This window comes from Lipotes vexillifer, unplaced genomic scaffold, assembly GCF_000442215.2.
Source record: "Lipotes vexillifer unplaced genomic scaffold, Lipotes_vexillifer_v1.1 scaffold1003, whole genome shotgun sequence".
In the NCBI taxonomy this organism is placed as follows: Eukaryota; Metazoa; Chordata; class Mammalia; order Artiodactyla; family Lipotidae; genus Lipotes; species Lipotes vexillifer.
In genome coordinates, this window is record NW_006798890.1 from 2,020,254 (window position 1) to 2,042,201 (window position 21,948).

General features: G+C 37.5%; 1 protein-coding gene across 1 annotated transcript; it reads left to right on the top strand.

The window, feature by feature from the left end:
- Positions 1–1,729: 1,729 nt before the first annotated feature.
- On the top strand, positions 1,730–21,308 carry IFT25 (intraflagellar transport 25). Its single transcript, XM_007471160.1, has 5 exons — positions 1,730–1,839; positions 14,623–14,729; positions 16,350–16,418; positions 18,981–19,024; positions 21,109–21,308. Exons 1-5 carry the CDS (start codon positions 1,742–1,744, stop codon positions 21,220–21,222), a joined length of 432 nt encoding a protein of 143 aa, XP_007471222.1. The 5' UTR covers positions 1,730–1,741; the 3' UTR covers positions 21,223–21,308.
- The last annotated feature ends 640 nt before the right edge of the window (positions 21,309–21,948 follow it).

Here is a 21,948-nt window from a genome sequence, read left to right on the forward strand (position 1 = left end):
TACTCTTTATTATAAAGATCTCCCACATTTGCCAATGGATGCATGCACAAAGATGTGCATTGCAAATTTGTTTATAATAGCAAAAAATTGGAAACAGACCTAAATATCCATCATTAGAGAAATGGAGAAATACCTTACAGCAGTTAAAATGAATAAAGTAGATTTACATGTATCAACATAGTAAAATCTTGAAAACATAATATTGAATGAAAAAAGCAAGTAGCAAGGGGTATATATACTGTGAAAACATCTAAGTTTTAAAAGAACAGTACATATTGATACATATATGGTAAAAGTATAAAACTATAGTCAGGGACTTCCCTGGCTGTCCAGTGGTTAAGACTCTGCACTTCCGCTGCAGTGGGTGGGTTCAGTCCCTGGTTGGGGAACTAAAATCCCGCATGCTGCGTGACTTGGCCAATAAATAAATAAAAATATAGGAAGGTTATTCACCAATTTCAGAATAGCTGTTACCACTGGGCAAGGAAGAGAATAAGGACAGTAAGGGACTACTTATTTCTTTCTTTTTTTTTTTTTTTTTTTTTTTTTTTTTTTTTTGCGGTATGCGGGCCTCTCACTGTTGTGGCCTCTCCCGTTGCGGAGCACAGGCTCCGGATGCGCAGGCTCAGCGGCCATGGCTCACGGGCCCAGCCGCTCCGCGGCATGTGGGATCTTCCCGGACCGGGCCACAAAGCCGTGTCCACTGCATCGGCAGGCAGACGCTCAACCACTGTGCCATCAGGGAAGCCCCGGGGCTACTTATTTATTAAAAAAAAAAAAAGTACCTATGGAAAAATGTTAACATCAAATCTGGGAAGTCAGTACATAGCTGTTTAATAAGTGTAATATTCGCTCTACCTTGTTTGTTTATTTGAAATAGTTTTGTTTTTTTTTTAAGTTAGACTGGGGCTAGGCTATGAGGTGTATTAGAAGCCTTTCTTCCTTTTCCAAACACTTCATCTTTTAATTCTTTATAGATACAGCTTTCCCCATCACTTTGCATCTATATATTGGTTTGTGCCTTATCACCAGTAGATCAAGGAGAAGGGTGAGTTCTGATGTAATCTTCTATGGTCTTCCTTGTGTCTTACCCTCCAGGGTTCATAGTAGAGCTCAACAATATCTTTTCATATGCTTTTTATCAGACTTAAAATATTACTCTGCAACAGAAATGTGTTTAAGTTCATGAATCAAGTGACTGATTTAGACTTTAAAAGTAAGTGAAAAGTTATCTTCTCTCATTTCACATTTCTGCTCAAAAAAAAAATACCAATCATAAAGTATTTTTTAAGATTTAAATAATATTGCTTGCTATTTCAATTGATAAGTGTATGGATAAATAGTTACAAAGCGTCTGTTTTTATACTCTTCATTTTTTAAAATTTCTGAATTATATCTATATAAACACTAGTCATGTCACTCTAGCGTATTAACTGTTTCCATATAATTGTTGAGGGTTTTATTTTTAGAAATAGAAAAATTATGTTGGTATCAGGGACTTCTTTGGTGGAGTAGAGTAGTGCAAATACTCATATCTCACAGATAATCCCTGGGAGAGGTCAGAAGTTTACATAAGTAAACACGTTAAGAGTCCCTCCCACTTGTTGAATAATTTGGTTGGTAAGCTTTGTGCTAGGCAACAGGCTTTCTCTCTCTTCCTTTGCTCAAGATAAAATTCAGAGAATAAAAAGGTTGCCTTTGTTGTTTTGTTTTGTTTTCCTTGCAGGTTAAATACTTTAAGATGAGAAACATTGATGTTTGCTTGAGCTCTGAAGGGACTGAAGTGATTTTAGCTACATCAAGTGATGAAAAACACCCACCTGAAAATATAATTGATGGGTAAGAGTTACTGTTCTTTCTTCCTTAAAGTCTTAATATTAGGTCAGTGAACCCCCTGAGTACTGAGATTATGTGTTTTACAACAACTAGCACTGTTAAACATAGTTTAATAAATGTCTGGTGAACTAAATTACCTGACTACCCACTTTAGTACCATCCCTGGAGCTAATTCAGTTGTGTATATTTAGGGTTTTGATCCTTTTTTTTTTAATTTCTTTATTTAATTTCTTTATTTTTGGCTGTGTTGGGTCTTCATTGCTGCGCGCAGGCTTCCTCTAGTTGTGACGAGCGGGGGCTACTCTTAGTTGCGGTGCACGGGCTTCTCATTGCAGTGGCTTCTCTCATTACGGAGCACGGGCTCTAGGTGTGTGGGCTTCAGTAGTTGTGGCACGTGGGTTCAGTAGTTGTGGTGTGTGGGCTCTAGAGCACAGGCTCAGTAGTTGTGGTACATGGGCTTAGTTGCTCCACGGCATGTGGGATCTTCCCTGACCAGGGCTCGAGCCCATGTACCCTGCATTGGCAGGTGGGTTCTTAACCACTGTGCCAACAGGGAAGTCCCTGATCCTTTTCTTTATGAATTCCTAAACTGAACTTTTTAGAAAAATAGTTTTTAAAGATGTGGTCTAACAAGGCAAAACTTCAAACAGCTACCTCATTTTATGGAAGTATACATTTTAATATCTGGTTATGGTTTTATTCCAAGTTTTTCTTGGTAAATAGGAATATAAACAGTATGACTTACTATGTACTGCCTATTTTCTTTCTGGTCTAAGCAACATCTTTGCTGAACTGAATGCTTCACTTCTTGCTATCCACCTACATTGTTTGGTTCTCAGCTTCTTGATATCATTCCAGTTACCACTCTTCACTGTGCTAGAGCTTATTCTAGGTAGGGATAGATATCATTCTCAGACTTTTAAATTCCAGGAAAAAAGTAGTTAATGGAAGAACTTCTTTTTTAAAAAATTGAGGTATATGGGACTTACCTGGTGGTCCAATGGTTAAGACTGTACACTTCCATTACAGGGGGCATGGGTTCAATCCCTGATTGGGGAAGTAAGTTCCCGCATGCCGCAGCCAAAAAATTAAAAAAAAAATTGAAGTATAGTTGCTTTACTTTAGTACCATCCTTGGAGCTAATTCAGTTGTGTATATTTAGGGTTTTGATCCTTTTTTTAAAAAATTTCTTTATTTAATTTCTTTATTTTTGGCTGTGTTGGGTCTTCATTGCTGCACGTGGGCTTTCTTAAATATTATGTAAGTTTCAGGTGTACACTGTAGCAATACACAATTTTTAAAGGTTATACTCCATTTATAGTTATTATAAAATATTGGCTATAATTCCTGTGTTGTACAATATATCCTTGTAGCTTAATTATTTTATACATAGTAGTTTGTACCTCTTAGTCCCCCAGCCCTATCTTGCCCCTCTCCACTTCCCTCTCCCCACTAGTTTTTTCCCTTTATCTGTAAGTCTCTTTCTTTTTTATTATATTCACTAGTTTATTTTTTAGATTCTGCATATAAGTGGTATACAGTATTTGTCTTTCTCTGTCTGACTTATTTCATTAAGCAAATACCCTCCAAGTCCACCCAAGAAAAACTCCTTTTTTAATAGTTCTGGCAATTTTATTACCCCCCTGAATTCTCTTTCTTGGTATTTGTACAGTGATCTGAGTTTGACTCAAAGAATCATATAATTTTAGAGCTGGAAGGACTTATGAGTTCATCTTATCAAAACCTTTCATTTAGACTTGTGGTAAGAGAGATCTAAAGAGGTCAGGTACTAGTTTTAACTATTGAAGGCAGAGCCAGTTGTAACATAGATCTCGTGGCTCTTTGTCTTCTATTGTGAGGTCCATGTATCTGTATAAAATTCTAGCAGTTGGACCTGTTCCTTTAAGCCCAGTTCTTACCTCCTCTCTGACTGACATCTGTCCCTTTCCCTCAGGTAAGATAGTTTCCCTTTTTGGTGGGCTCCAGTAGAATTTGATATATATACCTCTATTATCTTACTTATTCCTTTATTATATAATTATTTATTTTTAGTGTATGTCTGCCCTCTCAACTGGAAATTTCTAGAAGTCAAAGACTATGACTTCATCTTTGACTCCACAGTGTCTTAAAATATTTGTGGAGTAGCTTGTGAATTAGACCATCAAAGATTAGTCATACATAGACTCACACATGTACACATATACATACATACATACTTGCATATATGCATCTGTTAATATATATTCGCATAGGGCTTTATAGTTTTATAGATGTTATGTCATTTGACCCTCAAAGTAAGCTTGGGGAGTAAGAGGCCAAAAAAAAAGTATTTTCACCCTCATTATAAAGATGATGAAAAAAATGATTAGAGGTAAAATGACTTACTCAAAATCATACAGATAAGCAAGTGTCAGAATCAAAACTAACACTCATGTCTTCTAACTCCCAGTTTCTAAAACTTAAGGTTTGAATGAAAAACTTAATATATGTGCCTCTTAATCCTTCTTAGTTTTTTATTTCCTGAAATTCAGGTAATAGTTATTTATCTCACTCTGCCTTAGAGTAGAGATATAAATGTGGGAACTGCTATGAGGATCACAGACCTATAGAGATGTACCTTAAATCATTTGCCAGAAATAGAGATCTTTCCAGAAATACTCCTTGTCTTTGATTGGAGATAAATCAAATTTTCAAGGCAAGATCAATTTACCTTACACCCTTTTGGTGACCTTTCCTTCAAGGGAATATGTTTATAGATCATTAAAATTAGCGGTTATATGTAACATAATATTTTAGACTTTATCAGTCCATACTAATGAATAAGTACATAATATTTTTTAGATTAGACAAAGACCCTTAATACAGAAAACTATATGGAGTAAAGTAGTTACTGACCCGATAACTGAACAGAGCACATCAGAGACTTTTAATTCATATGCATTTCCAACAAATACAATTAGATTTTATATAGTAGATAGTAAAATTTATTCTTTGCTCACAAGTTGATTTATCTAAATGGAAATAACAATAGAATTATTTGGAGAAAACAGTGCTATAAATTTGCCCCTAATGGATAGTGCTCCCAATTCTCAATTTCCTCAGAAATAGAGTTTTAAAACGTGATTATATTTCTACTTCCTCTTGACTCTACTTTTGACCCCTGGTATTTAACATGTCAATGAAAAAGGAGAAAAATTCTACACAAAAAAAATGAGTTAGAAAAAGTAGAAGAGAGAGAGAATTGGTTCCTTTGGCATAATGTAAAAGAATGAGAGATTTACAGTTAAAATTCCTGGGTAAGTGAACTATGTGTGTTACTTTGGGCTAAGAATATATGTGTTATTCTTTGAGCCTCAGTTTCCTGGTCTGAAAAGTGGGGATAATACCACCTTCCCTGACTACCTCAGAGTTGTGAAAAAATTACATGACTTTTTTTATTATCACATGAGATGATAGATGTTGAACAGTCAATGGCTATAAGGCCTTGTTTTAAAAGAAACTACTATTTTGATGACTTCATTTTACTTCATTACAGGAATTCAGTTATGTTATTTTAAAATCCAAGTGCATCTCTACATCTTTATGTTATTACTTTGATCATGTTCATTAAAAGCACCCAAGAAAAAACATAGGGCAAGTAAACATTGTTTAATTTATTTAAATAAATAAAATTTTAAACCATATAAATATAAATAAAAAGAAATTGTGAAATAGTAAGCATAGTATAAAAAAATCAAGAATTGTGAGTTAGAGACCTGGATTCTGTTTTTTTCTTTTTTGTAACACCTTTATTGACATATTATTCTCATACCATAAAGTTCAACCATTTAAGATATACAATTCAGTGGCTTCCAGCGTATTCAGAGTTATGTAGCCATTTGCACAATCCATTTCAGCACCCCAAAAAGAAACCTTGCACACTTTCATTGTCATCCCCTATCCCCATGAGCCCTAGACAACCACAGATCTACTTTCTGTCCCTACAGATTTGCTTATCCAGACATTCATATCAATAGAATAATACATATGTTGTCTTTGGACTGCCTTCTTTCACTTACATGTTTTCAAGGCTCATCCATGTTGTAGTATGTATCAGTGCTTCATTCATTTTTATTGCCAAATAATTCCATTGTATGTATATGGCAAATTTTATTTACCCATTCATCAGTTGATGGATATCAGAATTGTTTCTACTTTCTGGCTGAATTTTCCCCAGTTTTATTAAAAAATACCAACTCACAGATCCAAGGAACTCAGCAAACCCCAAGCAGGATGAATAACAGATCATATCATAGCCAAACTGCTGAAAAACAAAGATAGAGAAAAAAATTTTTAAACAACTGGAGCAAAAAAATACATTACATACAGGGGTACAGTGGCACCAGTGACAGCCAACTTTGCATCACAAGCAGTGGAATTCAGGTGACAATGGAACCGTATCTTTAAAATGCTGGGGAAAAAGAAAAACAAACAAATAAACCTGTCAACCCAGAATTCTGTGTCTAGTTAAAATATCACTAAAAAATATAGGATATAAGAAAGACTTTTCACTTGCCACAAACAGACTTGCATCACAGGAAATGCTAAAGAAAGTTCTGCAGGTTGAAATGATAAAATAGTAGATAGAAATTCAAACATTCAGGAAGAAAGTAAGTGCATGGAAATGGTAAATATTTCAGTAAATATAAAAGACTATCTTTTCTTTTAATAATTTTTAAAAAAAATTTTTTGCAGTACGTGGGCCTCTCACCGCTGCAGCCTCTCCCATCGCGGAGCACAGGCTCCGGATGCGCAGGCCCAGCGGCCACGGCTCACGGGCCCAGCCGCTCCGCGGCACGTGGGATCCTCCCGGACCAGGGCACGAACCTGCGCCCCCTGCATCAGCAGGCGGACTCTCAACCACTGCACCACCAGGGAAGCCCTCTTTTAATAATTTTGAGAGACAGCTAACCACTTAATGGGAAAAAACATTTTGTATTGTGGGATTTATTATATATGTGTGTATAAAATATATTAAAACAATGGCACAAAAGTGGAGTTCAGTGCAAATTGACTGTCATGAGGTTTGATAACCTTGAGAGCAGCCACTAAAAATAAGAGGTATAGTTAAATAACTAATAAAGGAATTAAGCAGCATTAGAACTTTTGTTGATTCACTCAAAAGTAGATAGGAAAGGAGGGAATTCCGTGGTGGTCCAGTGGGTAAGACCCCATGCTCCCAATACAGGGGGCCTGGGTTCGATCCCTGGTTGGGGAACTAGATCCCACATGTGTGCTGCAACTAAGAGTTCACATGCTGCAACAAAGAATTCTGCATGCCGCACCTAAGAAGTCTGCATGCTGCAACTAAGAGCCGGCACAGCCAATATAAATAAATATATATATATATTTTTAAAGTAGGTAGGAAAGGAGAAATGGTACAAGAAAAAATAGATGGGAGGGACAAATAAAAAATGAATAGCAAGACTTAAACCCAATCATATCAATAATTATATTAAATGCCAGTATTCTAAACACTTCAATTAAATGGCAGAGAGGGTTATACTGGGTAAAAATGAAAGACCCAAGTATATGGTGTCTGCAAGAGACGTACTTTAAATATAAAGTCATGAATAGTTTGAAAATAAAAGGATGAAAAAGATGCACCCTATCAATAGTAAGCATGAGAAAGTGGCTGTGGCTATAGTCATATCAGACAAAGTAAAATATAAGATAAGGAGTATTTCCAGATATAAAGGGGACATTTTATAATGTTAAAATATCAATTCCTCAAGAAGAAATAACAATCTAAATGTACGTTGACCTCATAATCGTTACTAAAAATACATAAAGCAAAAACTGACAGATGGGAACTTCCCTGGTAGTCCAGTAGCTAAGACTCCACGCTCGCAGTTCAGGGGGTCCGGGTTCTATCCCTCATCAGGGAACTAGATCCCACATGCTGCAACTGAGTGTTCACATGCCACAACTAAAGATCCCACATGCCACAACTAAGATCCTGCATGCCGCAACTAAAGATCCCACATGCCACAACTAAAAGATCCCGCATGCCACAACTAAGGATCCTGCATGCCGCAACAACGACCTGGCATAGCCAAATAAATAAATAAATAAATAAATAAATAAATATTCTGACTTCCCTGGTGGCACAGTGGTTAAGAATCCACCTGCCAACACAGGGGACATGGGTTCGATCCCTGGTCAGGAAGATCCCACATGCTGCAGAGCTACTGAGCCCCCGTGCCACCACTACTGAGCCCACACACTGCAACTACTGAAGCCTGCGTGCCCTAGAGACCGTGCGCCACAAGTACTGAGCCCATGTGCTGCAATTGCTGAAGCCCACGCGCCTAGAGCTGACGCGGAGCAACAAGAGAAGCCACTGCAATGAGAAGCCCACGCACCACAATGAAGAGTAGACCCTGCTCGCCGCAACTAGAGAAAGCCCACACGCAGCAACGAAGACACAACACAGCCAAAAAAAAAAAAAGAATGTTTTAAAACCAATAATTAGGGCTTCCCTGGTGGCGCAGTGGTTGAGAGTCCGCCTGCCGATGCAGGGGACGCTGGTTCATGTCCCAGTCTGGGAGGATCCCACATGCCACGGAGCAGCTGGGCCCGTGAGCCATGGCCGCTGAGCCTGCGCGTCCGGAGCCTGTGCTCTACAACGGGAGAGGCCACAACAGTGAGAGACCCGCGTACCGCAAAAAAAACAAAAACAGAAAACAATAATTAAATTTCTCCCTTAGGAAGCTAGATAACAAAGAACAAATTTTACCAAAAGAAAGTAGAGGACAATAAATAACAAAGGTAAGAGCAGAAATCAATGAAATAGAAAATATACAGTTAGAAAAAATTATCAAAGCCAAAAGTTGACTATGTGAAAAGGTCTATAAAAGTTATAAACCTCTAGCAAGACTGACTAAAATAAGAAGAGAAAATGCAAGTTACTAGTACCAGAGTTGAAAGAAGCAATATCACTACAGATTCTAAAACAATAGTAAGTCAGTATCAAGAACAGATTTAGGCTAATCAATTTGACAACTTAGATGAAATGGACAGATTCCTTGAAAAACTCAACCTATAAAACTGACACAAGATGAAATTTAATAATTTGAATAGTTTATATCAATTATAGAAATTATATAAAATATTTAGAGAAAAAATAGTACCAGTCTTTCAGAAACCCTTTCAAAAATAGAAGAGAAACATTTCCCAGATTGTTTTATGAGAACAGCATAACCCTGATACCAAAGCCTGACAAAGACATGATAAGAAAGGACAATTAAAGAACAGTATCCTTTGTAAACATAGACCCAAAAAACCTTATAAATTGAATTCAGCTAATGGAGTTTATCATAAGAATGCAAGATTGGCATATTCACCACATTATCACAGGAATATAGATTGAGTGTAATTTACCATATTGCCAGAACAAGGGAGAAAAAAAATCATATGATCATTCCAAAAAATCATTTGACAAAATTCAGCATCCATTCATGATAACAACTCTCAAAAAATTAAAAAGAGAAGGGAATTTTCTCAGTTTGATAAAGGCATCTGCTAAAAATTTTCAGCTTAGTGATGAAATAATAAATGCTTTCCCAATAGAACAAATGAGTATATATAACAAAACAGAAACAGACTCACTGATGTAGAAAACAAACTCGTGGATATCACTGGGGAGAGGGAAATGGGGAGGGGCAAGATAGGGGCATGAGATTAAGAGATACAAACTACTACATACAAAATAGATAAGCAACAAAGATATATTGTACAGCAGCAGTCCCCAGCCTTTTTGGCACCAGGGACCAGTTTTGTGGAAGACAATTTTTCCACAGACCAGGGGTTGGGGGTGGGGTGGTTCAGGCAGTAACACAAGCGATGGGGAGTGGTAGGTGAAGCTCCACTCACTTGACCACTGCTCACCTCCTGCTGGGTGGCCTGGTTCCTAAAAGGCTGCAGACCAGTACTGGTCCATGGTCCAGGGGTTGGGGACCCCTGTTGTACAACACAGGGAAATATAACCATTATTTTGTAATAACCTTAAATGGAGTATAATCTAAAAAAATAGTGAATGACTGTGCTGTACACCTGAAACCAATATAATATTGTAAATCAACTATGTTCGGTTAAAAAAAAAATGCTTCCCCTCCAGTATTGGAAACAAATCAAGGATGTTTGTTCTCGCCATTTCTATTCAGTATTGTCCTGGAGGTCTTAAACAATGCAATAAGGCAAGAAAAGACATAGAAGTCATAAAGATTAGAAAGAGAGCAAAATTATCTTTGTTCAGTATAGTATGATATCACGCGTGGAATCTAAAAGACACAACAAACTAATGAATATAACAAAAAATGAAGCAGACTCACAGATCTAGGGAACAAACTAGTGTTTACCAGTGGGGAGAGGAGAGGGGGAAACTATTGGGTGTAAGATAGGCTCAAGGATGTATCGTACAACATGGGGAATATAGCCAATATTTTGTAATAACTGTAAATGCAAAGTAACCTTTAAAATTATATAAAATTTTTTAAAATTTTTAAGAAAATTATTAGACATAATGAGGATAATGATCAAAATGCACCCTTGTGGTATTTCCCCAAAGAGCCTTCCCCTTCCAGATGGCAACAAGGAAAAATAAGCTTTGGAATGAGTCCTCTTTACATATCTTGTAACCAAGTAGCCTTTTGAACTATTCATAATATTTATTTGAGTTTCAGTTTCTCCAGGGGTGTGTGTGTGTGTGTGTGTGTGTGTGTGTGTGTGTGTAGCAAGAGCTATTGGCCACTAAAAAAATATTGCCTTTGTTCGCAGATTATGTGAATCTACATAACCCTAAGGAATCTGCAAAAAACTGCTAGAGCTAATAAGTAAATTTAGCGAGGTCAATACACAAAAATCAATTGTATTACTATATACTAGTAGGAAGCATTTAGAAAATGAAATTTTAAAAAATTCCAATTACATTAGCATTTAAGACATGAAATAGTTAAAAATAAATGTAATAAGACATGCAAGACCTTTTCACTCAAAACTATAAAACGTTGCTGAGAGAAATGAAAGAACTAAGTAAATGAAAAGATATACTACATTCATGATTGGAAAACTCAATATTGTTACAGTGGTTGTTTCTCCCTTAAATGACCTATAGATTCAGTAAATCTAGATAGACTTTTTCATAGAAATTAACAAGTTGATTCTGAAATGTGTATGGAAATGCAAACTAATCTTGTCAGACTAATTTTGAAAAGAAGAAATCTTAAATTATCTGATTTCAAGATTTAAAATAACTACACAGTAATCAAAACAACATGGCATTTTTGTAAAAATAGATCTATATAGATCAGTGGAACAGACTAGAGAGCCCAGAAATAGACCCACACATATAAAGTCAATTACTTTTTGACAAAAGGCTAAGGATACAGAAACAGATCAGTGGAATAAAATGCAGGGGCAGAAGTACATACACCCATAGACCGTTCATTAATTTTAGGAAAAGACACTTAGGTGATTCAATAGGGAAAGGAAAGTCTTTTTATTTTTTTTTCTTGGCAGCATTGGGTCTCCATTGCTGTGTGCAGGCTTTCTCTAGCCGTGGTGAGCAGGGGCTACTCTTCATTGTGGTACACTGTCTTCGCATTTTGGTGGCTTCTCTTGTTGCGGAGCACGGACTTTAGGTGCACGGGCTTCAGTAGTTGCAGCACACGGGCTCAGTAGTTATAGCATGTGGGCTCTAGGGCGCACGGGCTTTAATAGTTGTGGTGCACAAGCTCAGTAGTTGGGCTTAGTTGCTCTGCGGCACGTGGGATCTTCCTGGACCAGGGATCAAACCCATGGCCCCTGCATTGGCAGGCAGATTCTTAACCACTGTGCCACCAGGGAAGTCCAAGGAAAGTCTTTTTAACGTGGTGCTGGAATGACTGAATAAACATGTGGATTAAAAAAACTCCTCAACCCCTGCCTCATACTAAACACAAAAATTAATTCAACATGGATAATAGAACTCAATTCAAAGCTAAAATGATTAAGTTTCTAAAAGAAAATACAAGAAAGTACTTTTGTGACAATGAAGTAAGCAAAGGTTTCTTAATAAAGACAGGGCTTCCCTGATGGTGCAGTGGTTAAGAATCCTCCTGCCAATGCAGGGGACATGGGTTCAAGCCCAGGTCCGGGAAGATCCCACATGCCGTGGAGCAACTAAGCCCGTGCACCACAACTGCTGAGCCTGCACTCTAGAGCCCGCGAGCCACAACTACTGAAGCCCGCACATCTAGAGCCCATGATTGGCAACAAGAGAAGCCACCGCAGTGAGAAGCCCACACACTGCAACGAAGAGAGTAGCCCCCACTCGCCGCATCTAGAGGAAGACCACGCACAGCAACGAAGACCCAACGCAGCCAAAAATAAAGAGAGGGAGGGAGGGAGGAAGGAAGGCAGGCACAAAAATTACTAAGCATAAAAGAAAAGAGTAATAAAACTGGACTTCACCAAAAATAAAACTAATACTCATTGAAAGACACAATTAAGGGCTTCCCTGGTGGCGCAGTGGTTGAGAGTCCACCTGCCGATGTGGGGGATGAGGGTTTGTGCCCCAGTCTGGGAGGATCCCACATGACGTGGAGCGGCTGGGCCCGTGGGCCATAGCCGCTGAGCCTGTGCGTCCGGAGCCTGTGCTCTGCAGCGGGAGAGGCCACAACAGTGAGAGGCCCGTGTACCGCAAAAAAAAAAAAATTTTTTTGAAATAAATTTATTTATTTTTGGCTGCGTTGCATCTTCATTGCTGTGCGGGCTTTCTCTAGTTGTGGCGAGCGGAGGTTACTCTTTGATGCAGTGCACGGGCTTCTCCATGCGGTGGGTTCTCTTGTTGTGGAGCATGGGCTCTAGGTGCATGGGCTTCAGTAGTTGTGGCGCATGGGCTCAGTAATTGTGGTTCGCGGGCTCTAGAGCACAGGCTCAGCAGTTGTGGCACATGGGCTTATTTGCTGTGTCGCATGTGGGATCTTTCTGGACAAGGGCTTGAACACATGTCCCCTGCATTGGCAGGCAGATTCTTAACCACTGCGCCACCAGGGAAGTCCAAAAGAGCTTTTTTAAAAATGAGAAAATACTTAACAGACACTTCACGAAAGAAAATATATGAATGGCCAAAAACACATGAAAAAGGGCTTAGAATAGTTTGTCATCAGGGAAATGCAAATTAATAACATAGTCAGATATAATTTCACATCCACTAGAATGGCTAAAAAGCCTGACAATAGCAAATGTTGTCAAGGATGTGGAGCAACTAGAACTCCGTCACATTTCTGTTAGGAATGGAAAATGGCACAACCACTTTGGAAGTCTGACATCATCTTATAAAATTAAACATACCTTTACCTTATGACTCAGCAATTCCACTCCTAGTAATTATTCAAGAGAAATGAAAACATATCCACAAAAGCACCTGTACAAGAATGTTTATAGAAGTTTTACTCATAATAGTAAAAAATTGGAAGCAATTCAAATATTCAACAAAAATATCAAACAAAAAATGAATAAACAAACTATAGCATAGTCTATGGTGATAGGAGTCAGAGCAGTGGTTGCATAAGGGAGGTTGTTTGGAGGGAAGAGAAGGGAAGTTTCTAGAGTGATGGAAATGTTCTTTATCTTGATTAGGGTATTGGTTACCTTGCGTTATTGGTTACATAAGCATATACATTTATCAAAACTTTGAATTGCACACTTAAGAGAAATTCCACTGTAGGTAAATTTTACCTCCAAAAAAGAAAGAAAAACCTTATACAATTAAAATAGAAGTGATTACTTCTGTAGTCAATACTATATATGTGTGTGTGTGTCTAGGTATATATATAATTTTACATAGTATATGACCAACATTGAGTGCATGTTTTAATTTTTTTCAACAAACATCTGTTGTGTATCTGCTGTGGGTCAGCCATTGTGATAGTTGCTGGGGATATAAAGGTGGCTAAGAGAAAGTGGCTGGACTTATAGAGTCTGTAGCTGGAGCAATAAAAACACAAGAGAAAAGTGCTAATGTAAAAATGGATGCTGTGTGTGAGGTGAGTGCAAAGGAGGGAGAAAGTTATTGTGATTTGTTGGAGTTGGAGAGATGTGACCAAAAAGTGAATAAACTTTTGTACGGGAAGAAGGGCTTTTTAGGTCAAGGGAACCTCATGAACTAAGGCACAGAGGCATGAGCCTACATGACGTGTTTGCAGAATTTTAATTGGTCCAACGTGACTACCATAATGGGAGATGATATCTCGATGGGGGACGATATACTTAATATTGGGACCAGATTGTACAGGGTCATAAAATGCCATACTAAGGAGTTTAGATTCATAGGCAGTAAGGGGTCACTGCTTTTAGACAAGAGTGACATCAATTCCAGTTTTTAAAAAATGTATCTGGTAGTAGTAAAGAATTATTAAAGTTGGGGAGAGATTAGAGGCAGAATGAACAGTTAGAAAGGGGATGTGGGACTTCCCTGGTGGTCCAGTGGTTAAGACTCTGTGCTCCCACTGCAGGAGGCCCAGGTTCGATCTCTGGTCAGGGAACTAGATCCCGCATGCCACAAGTAAAGATCCCATGTGCCACAACTAAGACCCGGTGCAGCCAAATAAATAAATAAATATTAAAAAAAAAGAATGAAAGAAAGGGGTTGCAAGAATCCAGTGGTCGTTTATTTTTTTAAATAGTTATTCACTAGAATTTTGTGATTAAACATTTCTAAACATTTGGCTATTCTTTTCTCTTTTTCTTTAAAATTAACAATAGAAATCCAGAAACATTTTGGACCACCACAGGAATGTTTCCCCAAGAGTTCATTATTTGTTTTCACAAACATGTAAGGATTGAAAGGCTTTTAATCCAGAGTTACTTTGGTAAGCATGATATTTTCATTTCACTTCATTTCATTAATTTTCATCATCTTTCAGTTTTTCCATAGGCAGAAGGCACATATGTAAACTTTTGGCAAAACACTGATTTTTTTTTACCGCATGGAATCCAGTTTTCTTGCTGGGGTTGATGGGTGGGGAGTATGGGTTAACTGCCTTGAGCACAGTTAGCCTCTCTGAAACTGCAAATTTGAAACCCTTCCAAAGCACATAATAATTTCCATGCAATTTACTATGTGAAAGCCTTTGGCAAAAGACCGTGTTATGAATATAAGAAGCCAGCTTGCCAGAACACTAGGTTTCTTGACATCTTTTTTCCAGATTCTTTTGGCTAGGGGTTCTCTGTCAAATTCTTTCTGAATATCTGATAACCCTGATTACTTGCATTTGGTAATTTTGATTCTTTTATTAATAATGGCATCTTCTGAGGGATTCAGGAAGACTGTCTCCCACTGGAACATCATCCTAATCCTGTCTTATGTTTATTTAAGGATAAAGTATGTCAGACAAAATCATGGCAGGAAACAGGATATACCCCAGATGACTCAAATGAAGAGACATTATTGATGGGACTACTTACAGAATTATGGCCTGTGTTAAGGGAACAACTAGGGATGGTGAGACACCCAGAAAGTGGCTACAGCAGTAACATTACCTCCCCTGGGCCAAGGGAAGGAAATAGTATTGCTGGAGCCCAGTGAGTGCTGGAGCCCATGCATAAGAGCCTGCCCAACAGGAGCTGTAACCATGAACGGGCATAACAACTGTCAGACACAGCCCTGAAATGGGAAGGGCGCAGAGAAAATACAACCTGATGTCACTTCCCCACTGCTCTTCAGTTTCCTTCCAGTGCCTCCAGTTGGCCAAATCCAACCAGTAGTCAGTGGGCAAGTGAGTCCAGGCAATGCAGTCCCCAGGGGTCCTCCCCACAGGGCACAGGACACAGAAGGGGAAGAATGGATTTGGGGTGAAGGGAACTGATTTAGGGGTAAATGGAAAAAAACAGTGCAGAAGGAAGATGACTGCATTTTCTCTTCTGTCATTAATTGTGAAGGCTCTGGAGTCAGACCTAAAGTCTGAATTCCAGTTCTAGCACTTATTAGCTCTATATCATTGAACACTTCACCTGACTTCTCTAAGTTGCCTGATTTCTTTAAGCCTGTTTCCTCATCAGTAAAGTAAGTTAATAATACCTTTATCCTAAGATTGAAGTCAAGAGTCAATGAATATGTCTGACTCATAGTAGTTTCTCCATAAAGTTTTATGATCAAGACCACTAATGGTATTATTTACCAGTGTACAAAAAAACAAAAACACAAAACAAAAAACTAGATAATTCCAAATGCAGAAAGGCCCTACTAGCTTTGTGTTGTATGCTTGCAAACACTTGTAAGATTACAGTTACAAAGTCTGCGTTTTACTGTAGGGACTTATGGGAAAATGGAGTGAGTGAGTGATTTTCAGAACATGTTGTTCCTGATCCCAGTACTTTGTGCAGTCCCACCAATGCCTGACGGTCTCAGACAAAGGAAAAAAGGAATACAGGGACAGCAACATAGAATTAGATAGATATTAACACTTTATTTTGTTTATTTACAATGTCAGTACGGACCTTGAGGATTGAAAAGAGCACTTCTAAAGAGCCAGTTGATTTTGAGCAGTGGATTGAAAGAGGTATGTGCTGTTTCACCAACATTGTTCTGATCATGAAGAAGTAGAGAATTGTCCTTTACTCTGTATTTCCACCTGGGCTGCATTTTGGTGAAAAAAGAAGACTTGAATGATACTTGTGACACACACACACACACACACACACACACACACACACACACACACACACACACACACACACACACACACACACACACACATATATATATATTAAAAAGGACCCTAGGTACCTTCTCCCCTATAAAGCTAGTGACCAGTCTTTCCTCCCACAAACCACCCCCAGGAGGTGACTAGGAACATTGAATGTTGAGGCTCAGGACTCAAGGAGACGAGGCATAGTAAAGAGAGTGAGTGAGACACGGAGTAGAAACCAAGGGATTAAAGTGGAAGCGTACATATTGAGTGGTGGGAACTCCAGCCTCCTTCCTGTGCTCTGCTCAGCAACCAGGAATATAGCCCCAGCCAGGAGATTGGAGGATTCATCTTTGGAGAAACTGAATGGTCCCAGAAGATCTATGGATACTGACACAGGCTAGCTCATTCCTGGTCACCCTATCAAAGTCCAGTAGTCAACGAGTCTGGCTCATGCACATTTTTCAAATGATCTATTCATGAGTAACAGAAGCCAAAAATCACCAGACATATGATGAAGGCCTTAAAACCTCAATATAATCAAGCCTTTAGCTCTAATTCCAATCTATAGGAAAAGGGGATAGAGAACAAATTAAATGAAACCACAAGGAGGCAATATGAGAAAATGAGGGACATTTACAGGACAACTGACCTGCTCTCTTCAATAAGTCAGTGGTGTGGGGGAAAAAATGTGTGTGGGAGAGAAAACAGTTCAAGATTAAAAGAGGGGGAGGGGGAAGGGTGAGGTGTGTTAGGGCGAGAGAGAGACATGGACATATATATACTAACAAACGTAAGGTAGATAGCTAGTGGGAAGCAGCCGCATGGCACAGGGAAACCGGCTCGGTTCTTTGTGGCTGTCTGGAGGGGTGGGATAGGGAGGGTGGGAGGGAGGGAGACAAAGAGGGAAGAGATATGGGAACATATATATATGTATAACTGACTCACTCTTGTTATAAAGCAGAAACTAACACACCATTGTAAAGCAATTATACCCCAATAAAGATGTTTAAAAAAAAAAAGATTAAAAGAGACTTAATTCTGATTTGAATAAACCAACTATAAAAAGACATTTAGGGGGACAATGGGGAAATTTGAATATGGACTGGATATTAAAGCATTTTTTTATTGTAATATGATAATGGCATTGTAGTTATATAAGAAAATATTCTTATTTAGAGATAGAAAACCAAATATTTAAAGGGGAAATGTAATTATGTCTTAGACTTTCTTTAAAATACTTTAGCAAAAAAAATTAGATAAATCAAGTATGGTGAAATTTTAGTAATTGGAAATTCAAAATTATGGGTATATATAGGAGTTATATCCTGTCTTTTTTATGTATGTTTGAGATTTTCCAATTTTTCATAATTTAAAAAAATGAAGCAAATGAAAGAAGAGGTTATTATTAACTTCTAGTAGAGGAGGAGTTGTCTAAGAAAGAAAATGTGTCACAATTTATTATTTCAGCAGTAAATAATGTTTATATAGATAATAGTATAACCATCAAGTATTGATTTCAAAATTGAGAGGATGGCAGGAGGGAAAATTTGCAGGAGGAGGAAGAGGATATTGGTCCAAGAGACATAAATTTTACCTACCATAATATAAAGTCAGTAAAAAATTGATAAATCAAGAAAAGGAGTATAAAACATAATTCCAGGAAAAACAGCTTAAAGTGTTGAAGACATTTGCCTTTAGGGAGCAGGACTGGAGGAAAAGGGGTCAAGCAGGGAATTACTATTTTTCATTACTTCAGAGAAAGGTTAGGAAACAGAAAGTCATACATAATCTTACTTCCCAGAAACTTCCCTTTTTGTACTACATGCCTTTTAAAATTATGTACACTATTTTGATACAAACAAAATTAATTTCTAAATAATGTCGACATTATTATATCAATTAAATATTTCATGTTTCCAAAAGAATGTTTGATGTGATTAACTCATGACCAAATAAGTTAATCTATCCTAAAATTACACAAGTAGAGGTTTTCTAAAGCTGGACACCAGAAAAGATCAATTCATGGGTGGCATAACTCAGCATCATAGTGAAAATTCATTGTGAGAAACTGAGCCCTAGTCAGTACCCATGAGAATGGTAAGATGGCTCCTTTCAGGCCTGCAATTACTCTTAGTAACTTGATCCTTAAAAAGGACTTTCACATTTTATCAATTCTTCACTTTATATTTCTTTACTGTAATTTACATTTACTTTTATTTATACTCAGTAGAGATATTTTATAGCTCATAGTTTATCTTTCATACCTTTTATATCAAATATCTCTATTTTTATATTGAATTTTAACCCCAAAACACTGGTAAATCTGGTCTGACTATAGTTTACCAGATATCATGTGTTGCTGAATATAAATTTCAATATGTCCTCATGCATTTTGAGCCCTACCTCAGTTCTGTTGAATTTGTGTTTTAGATCTGGTACATACAGAGGGGCAGCTTCAAAATGAAGAAATTATGGTAAGTAAATATACTTTGAAGAGATAAACATTATCTTTAGCCAGCACAGCATATTTAAATTTTACACCTATCTCCATAGTCATAAAGTTAATAAATACCCTCATAATATTATAGGTTCTGTGTCTCATCAAGCAATAGAGACGGTTATTCTCAATAATATATGACAGCATAATAATAATATGACAGCAAGGATAGAACAGAATTCACTTGTTTTTGTTTTATTTTGTTTATTCATTTATTTTGAAGTATGTACTTGCTTTCCTTTCATTTGATTCTGTAGGCCTTATAGAATAGGAGTCAAAAAAGGTTGAGATGCCAAAATCGGATGTTAATTTAAGTATGAAAGGACAAGGGAGATTCAGATAAGGGAACTGGAGCATAGGATCAGCAACAAATAAGCCAAACAGAGATGAGGTGAAAAGAGAACCAGCAGTTTCCAACAACATTCCATTGGGCTTTGCTTGTCAAGTGGAATGAATGCCCGTTGATGAGGAAGCTGCTGCCTCATCAGGAGTTTCTCTGTTCCTGCTAGTTTGTCAGGCCCTGGTTTTAGACAAACACAAAAAGCCAAACAACTGTGAATATGTGTTTTTTAGGTAGTAGTGTTTATTTAACTAAGGTGTCTCTAAATAAGGGTTAAAGAGGTACCTTGTCCATTAGGTTTCCTTCTTCACAACTTACTGGCAGCTGCTATGAAATCGGTGTTTCAGATGATTCTCTAGGAGTGTTTGAATCCTGTTAATTATCTTCTCTACCACCTAAGTGTGCCCAATGACTGGGGAGGCCAGTGGGGACCAGAAAAATGATTAATTAGACTGAATTTTATCTTCCTATTTTTCTCCATCTTTATTAATGGGTTATGGTTAGTAAGCCTCTGCTGAGTATTTTGTTTCAGGACTCACTGTGGATCAGGGAGGGTTGCAGCATCATAGAGCATTTGGAGAAAAGTAAGGGGGAATGGAAGGCTGTAAATCACCCAAAGTTTAGTACCCTCTCACAACAGCTTTTACTATACTTATTTTCTTCTAGTTGTTAACCAAATGCATTACATAGTTATAATAGTATGTATGAAAAAATTTGTATCTTTTAAAAATTTAATATTGTATCAAAAGCTTCATAATTATAATTTTAAAATTAAATGTATGCAGATGTTAACTGATTTCCTTTTTCCTCTCTCTGTCATTATAACTAATACTACGGGGGACATCTTATGCCTGTTCCTGCTACCACAATGTTCACCTTTTTAATTATTTTCTAAAATTAAATTTCAAGGAATGGAATTACTGGGTCCATGGGTATAGACATATTTAAGCTTCTTATATACTGCCAAATTGCTTTTCGGAGACTTTTTTTACATTTTTATATAAATGTAAAAGTATAGTAATATTCAGGGTAGTGTATTCTGAGGCATCATCCAACAAATGAAATCTCTTATTATGAAAAATACTTCAGAAAAACACTTTAAAAAAATTAATCAGGGCTTCCCTAGTGGCACAGTGGTTAAGATCCACCTGCCAGTGCAGGGAACACAGGTTCAAGCCCTGGTCTGGGAAGATTCCACATGCCATGGAGCAGCTAAGCCCGTGTGCCACAATTATTGAGCCTGCACTCTAGAGCCTGTGAGCCACAACTACTGAGCCCTTGTGCCACAACTACTGAAGCCCATGTGCCTAGAGCCCACGTTCCGCAACAAGAGAAGCCACAGCAATGAGAAGCCTGCGCCCTGCAACAAAGAGTAGCCCCCACTCGCCGCAACTAGAGAAAGCCCATGCGCAGCAACAAAGACCCAATGCAGCCAAAAATAAATAAATAAAATAAATTACTTTCAAAAAATTAATCAGAATTGTACAGTGCAATTTTTAGCTCCACCTGCTATTCTTCCTCAAACCAAGGCTGATATTTGGCTGCTACATATCAGAATAACTGTCCTGTTACATGTGGCTGGCTTCTCTTCTGAACATTATATCTTATAAATCATTATATATTTAGAATATTATTCTTGCATCAAACACTTTCTTCTGCTAACTGCTTGTTTAACAGTTAACTAGAATTCTAAATCATCTATATTGATTTTTCCCCTACAGGTACATGATGGCCACGCCACTTACTTGAGATTCATTATTGTATCAGCCTTTGATCATTTTGCATCTGTGCATAGTGTTTCTGCAGAGGGAATAGCAGACTCAAATCTTTCTTAATAATTATAACAAAATACTCTTGCACTGTTTTTTAACAATATATTTATTTAAACATGAAGTTGTTATTATTAAAGGTATTTGTTTCAGTCTCTTTCAGTTTTTATTTATTTTCTCTTCAACATTTTGTAGGAATTTGGTTCATCAGACAGCAGTGACGGCCACCGTGTAGGTCATAAGAAAGCTTTTGCTTCGGTATACAGCTTAATCAAGGACGTGACTATACATGAAAACAACTGATAATACATTGTGTCCCCACAGTATCTAACATAGTACCCTTCAGATATCAGTGCATTAATTTTTAAATATATTGATTGATTGATGCAAAGGGCTAAGGGAGCAATATGGAAAATAAACAATGTACGAGTTCAAAAAAGAGAAAGTATTTATGGGATGGTTTCTTTGAGGTCATGGAACTTGAACTGGGCCCTGTAGGGCAAATCATTTTATTTTTTTCTCTTTATTTTATTTTGTTTTGATTTCAAGACCTCAGAGAAGAGTTAGGAAACATATAATCTTACTTCCCAGAGACAACCATTATTGATATTATTGATTTTCTTTATATTTTGGGAAGGAAAGGAACAGGATAGGACAGATTCGGGTGGGGATATAAGACTTCTCTGAATATATCTTATTATACAGCTTGAATTTGAAAACATAAATAAATAATATAGCCAAAAGTTAAAGAGCAATTCCAAAATGTTGAAAACAACAGAAATGCATGAACCT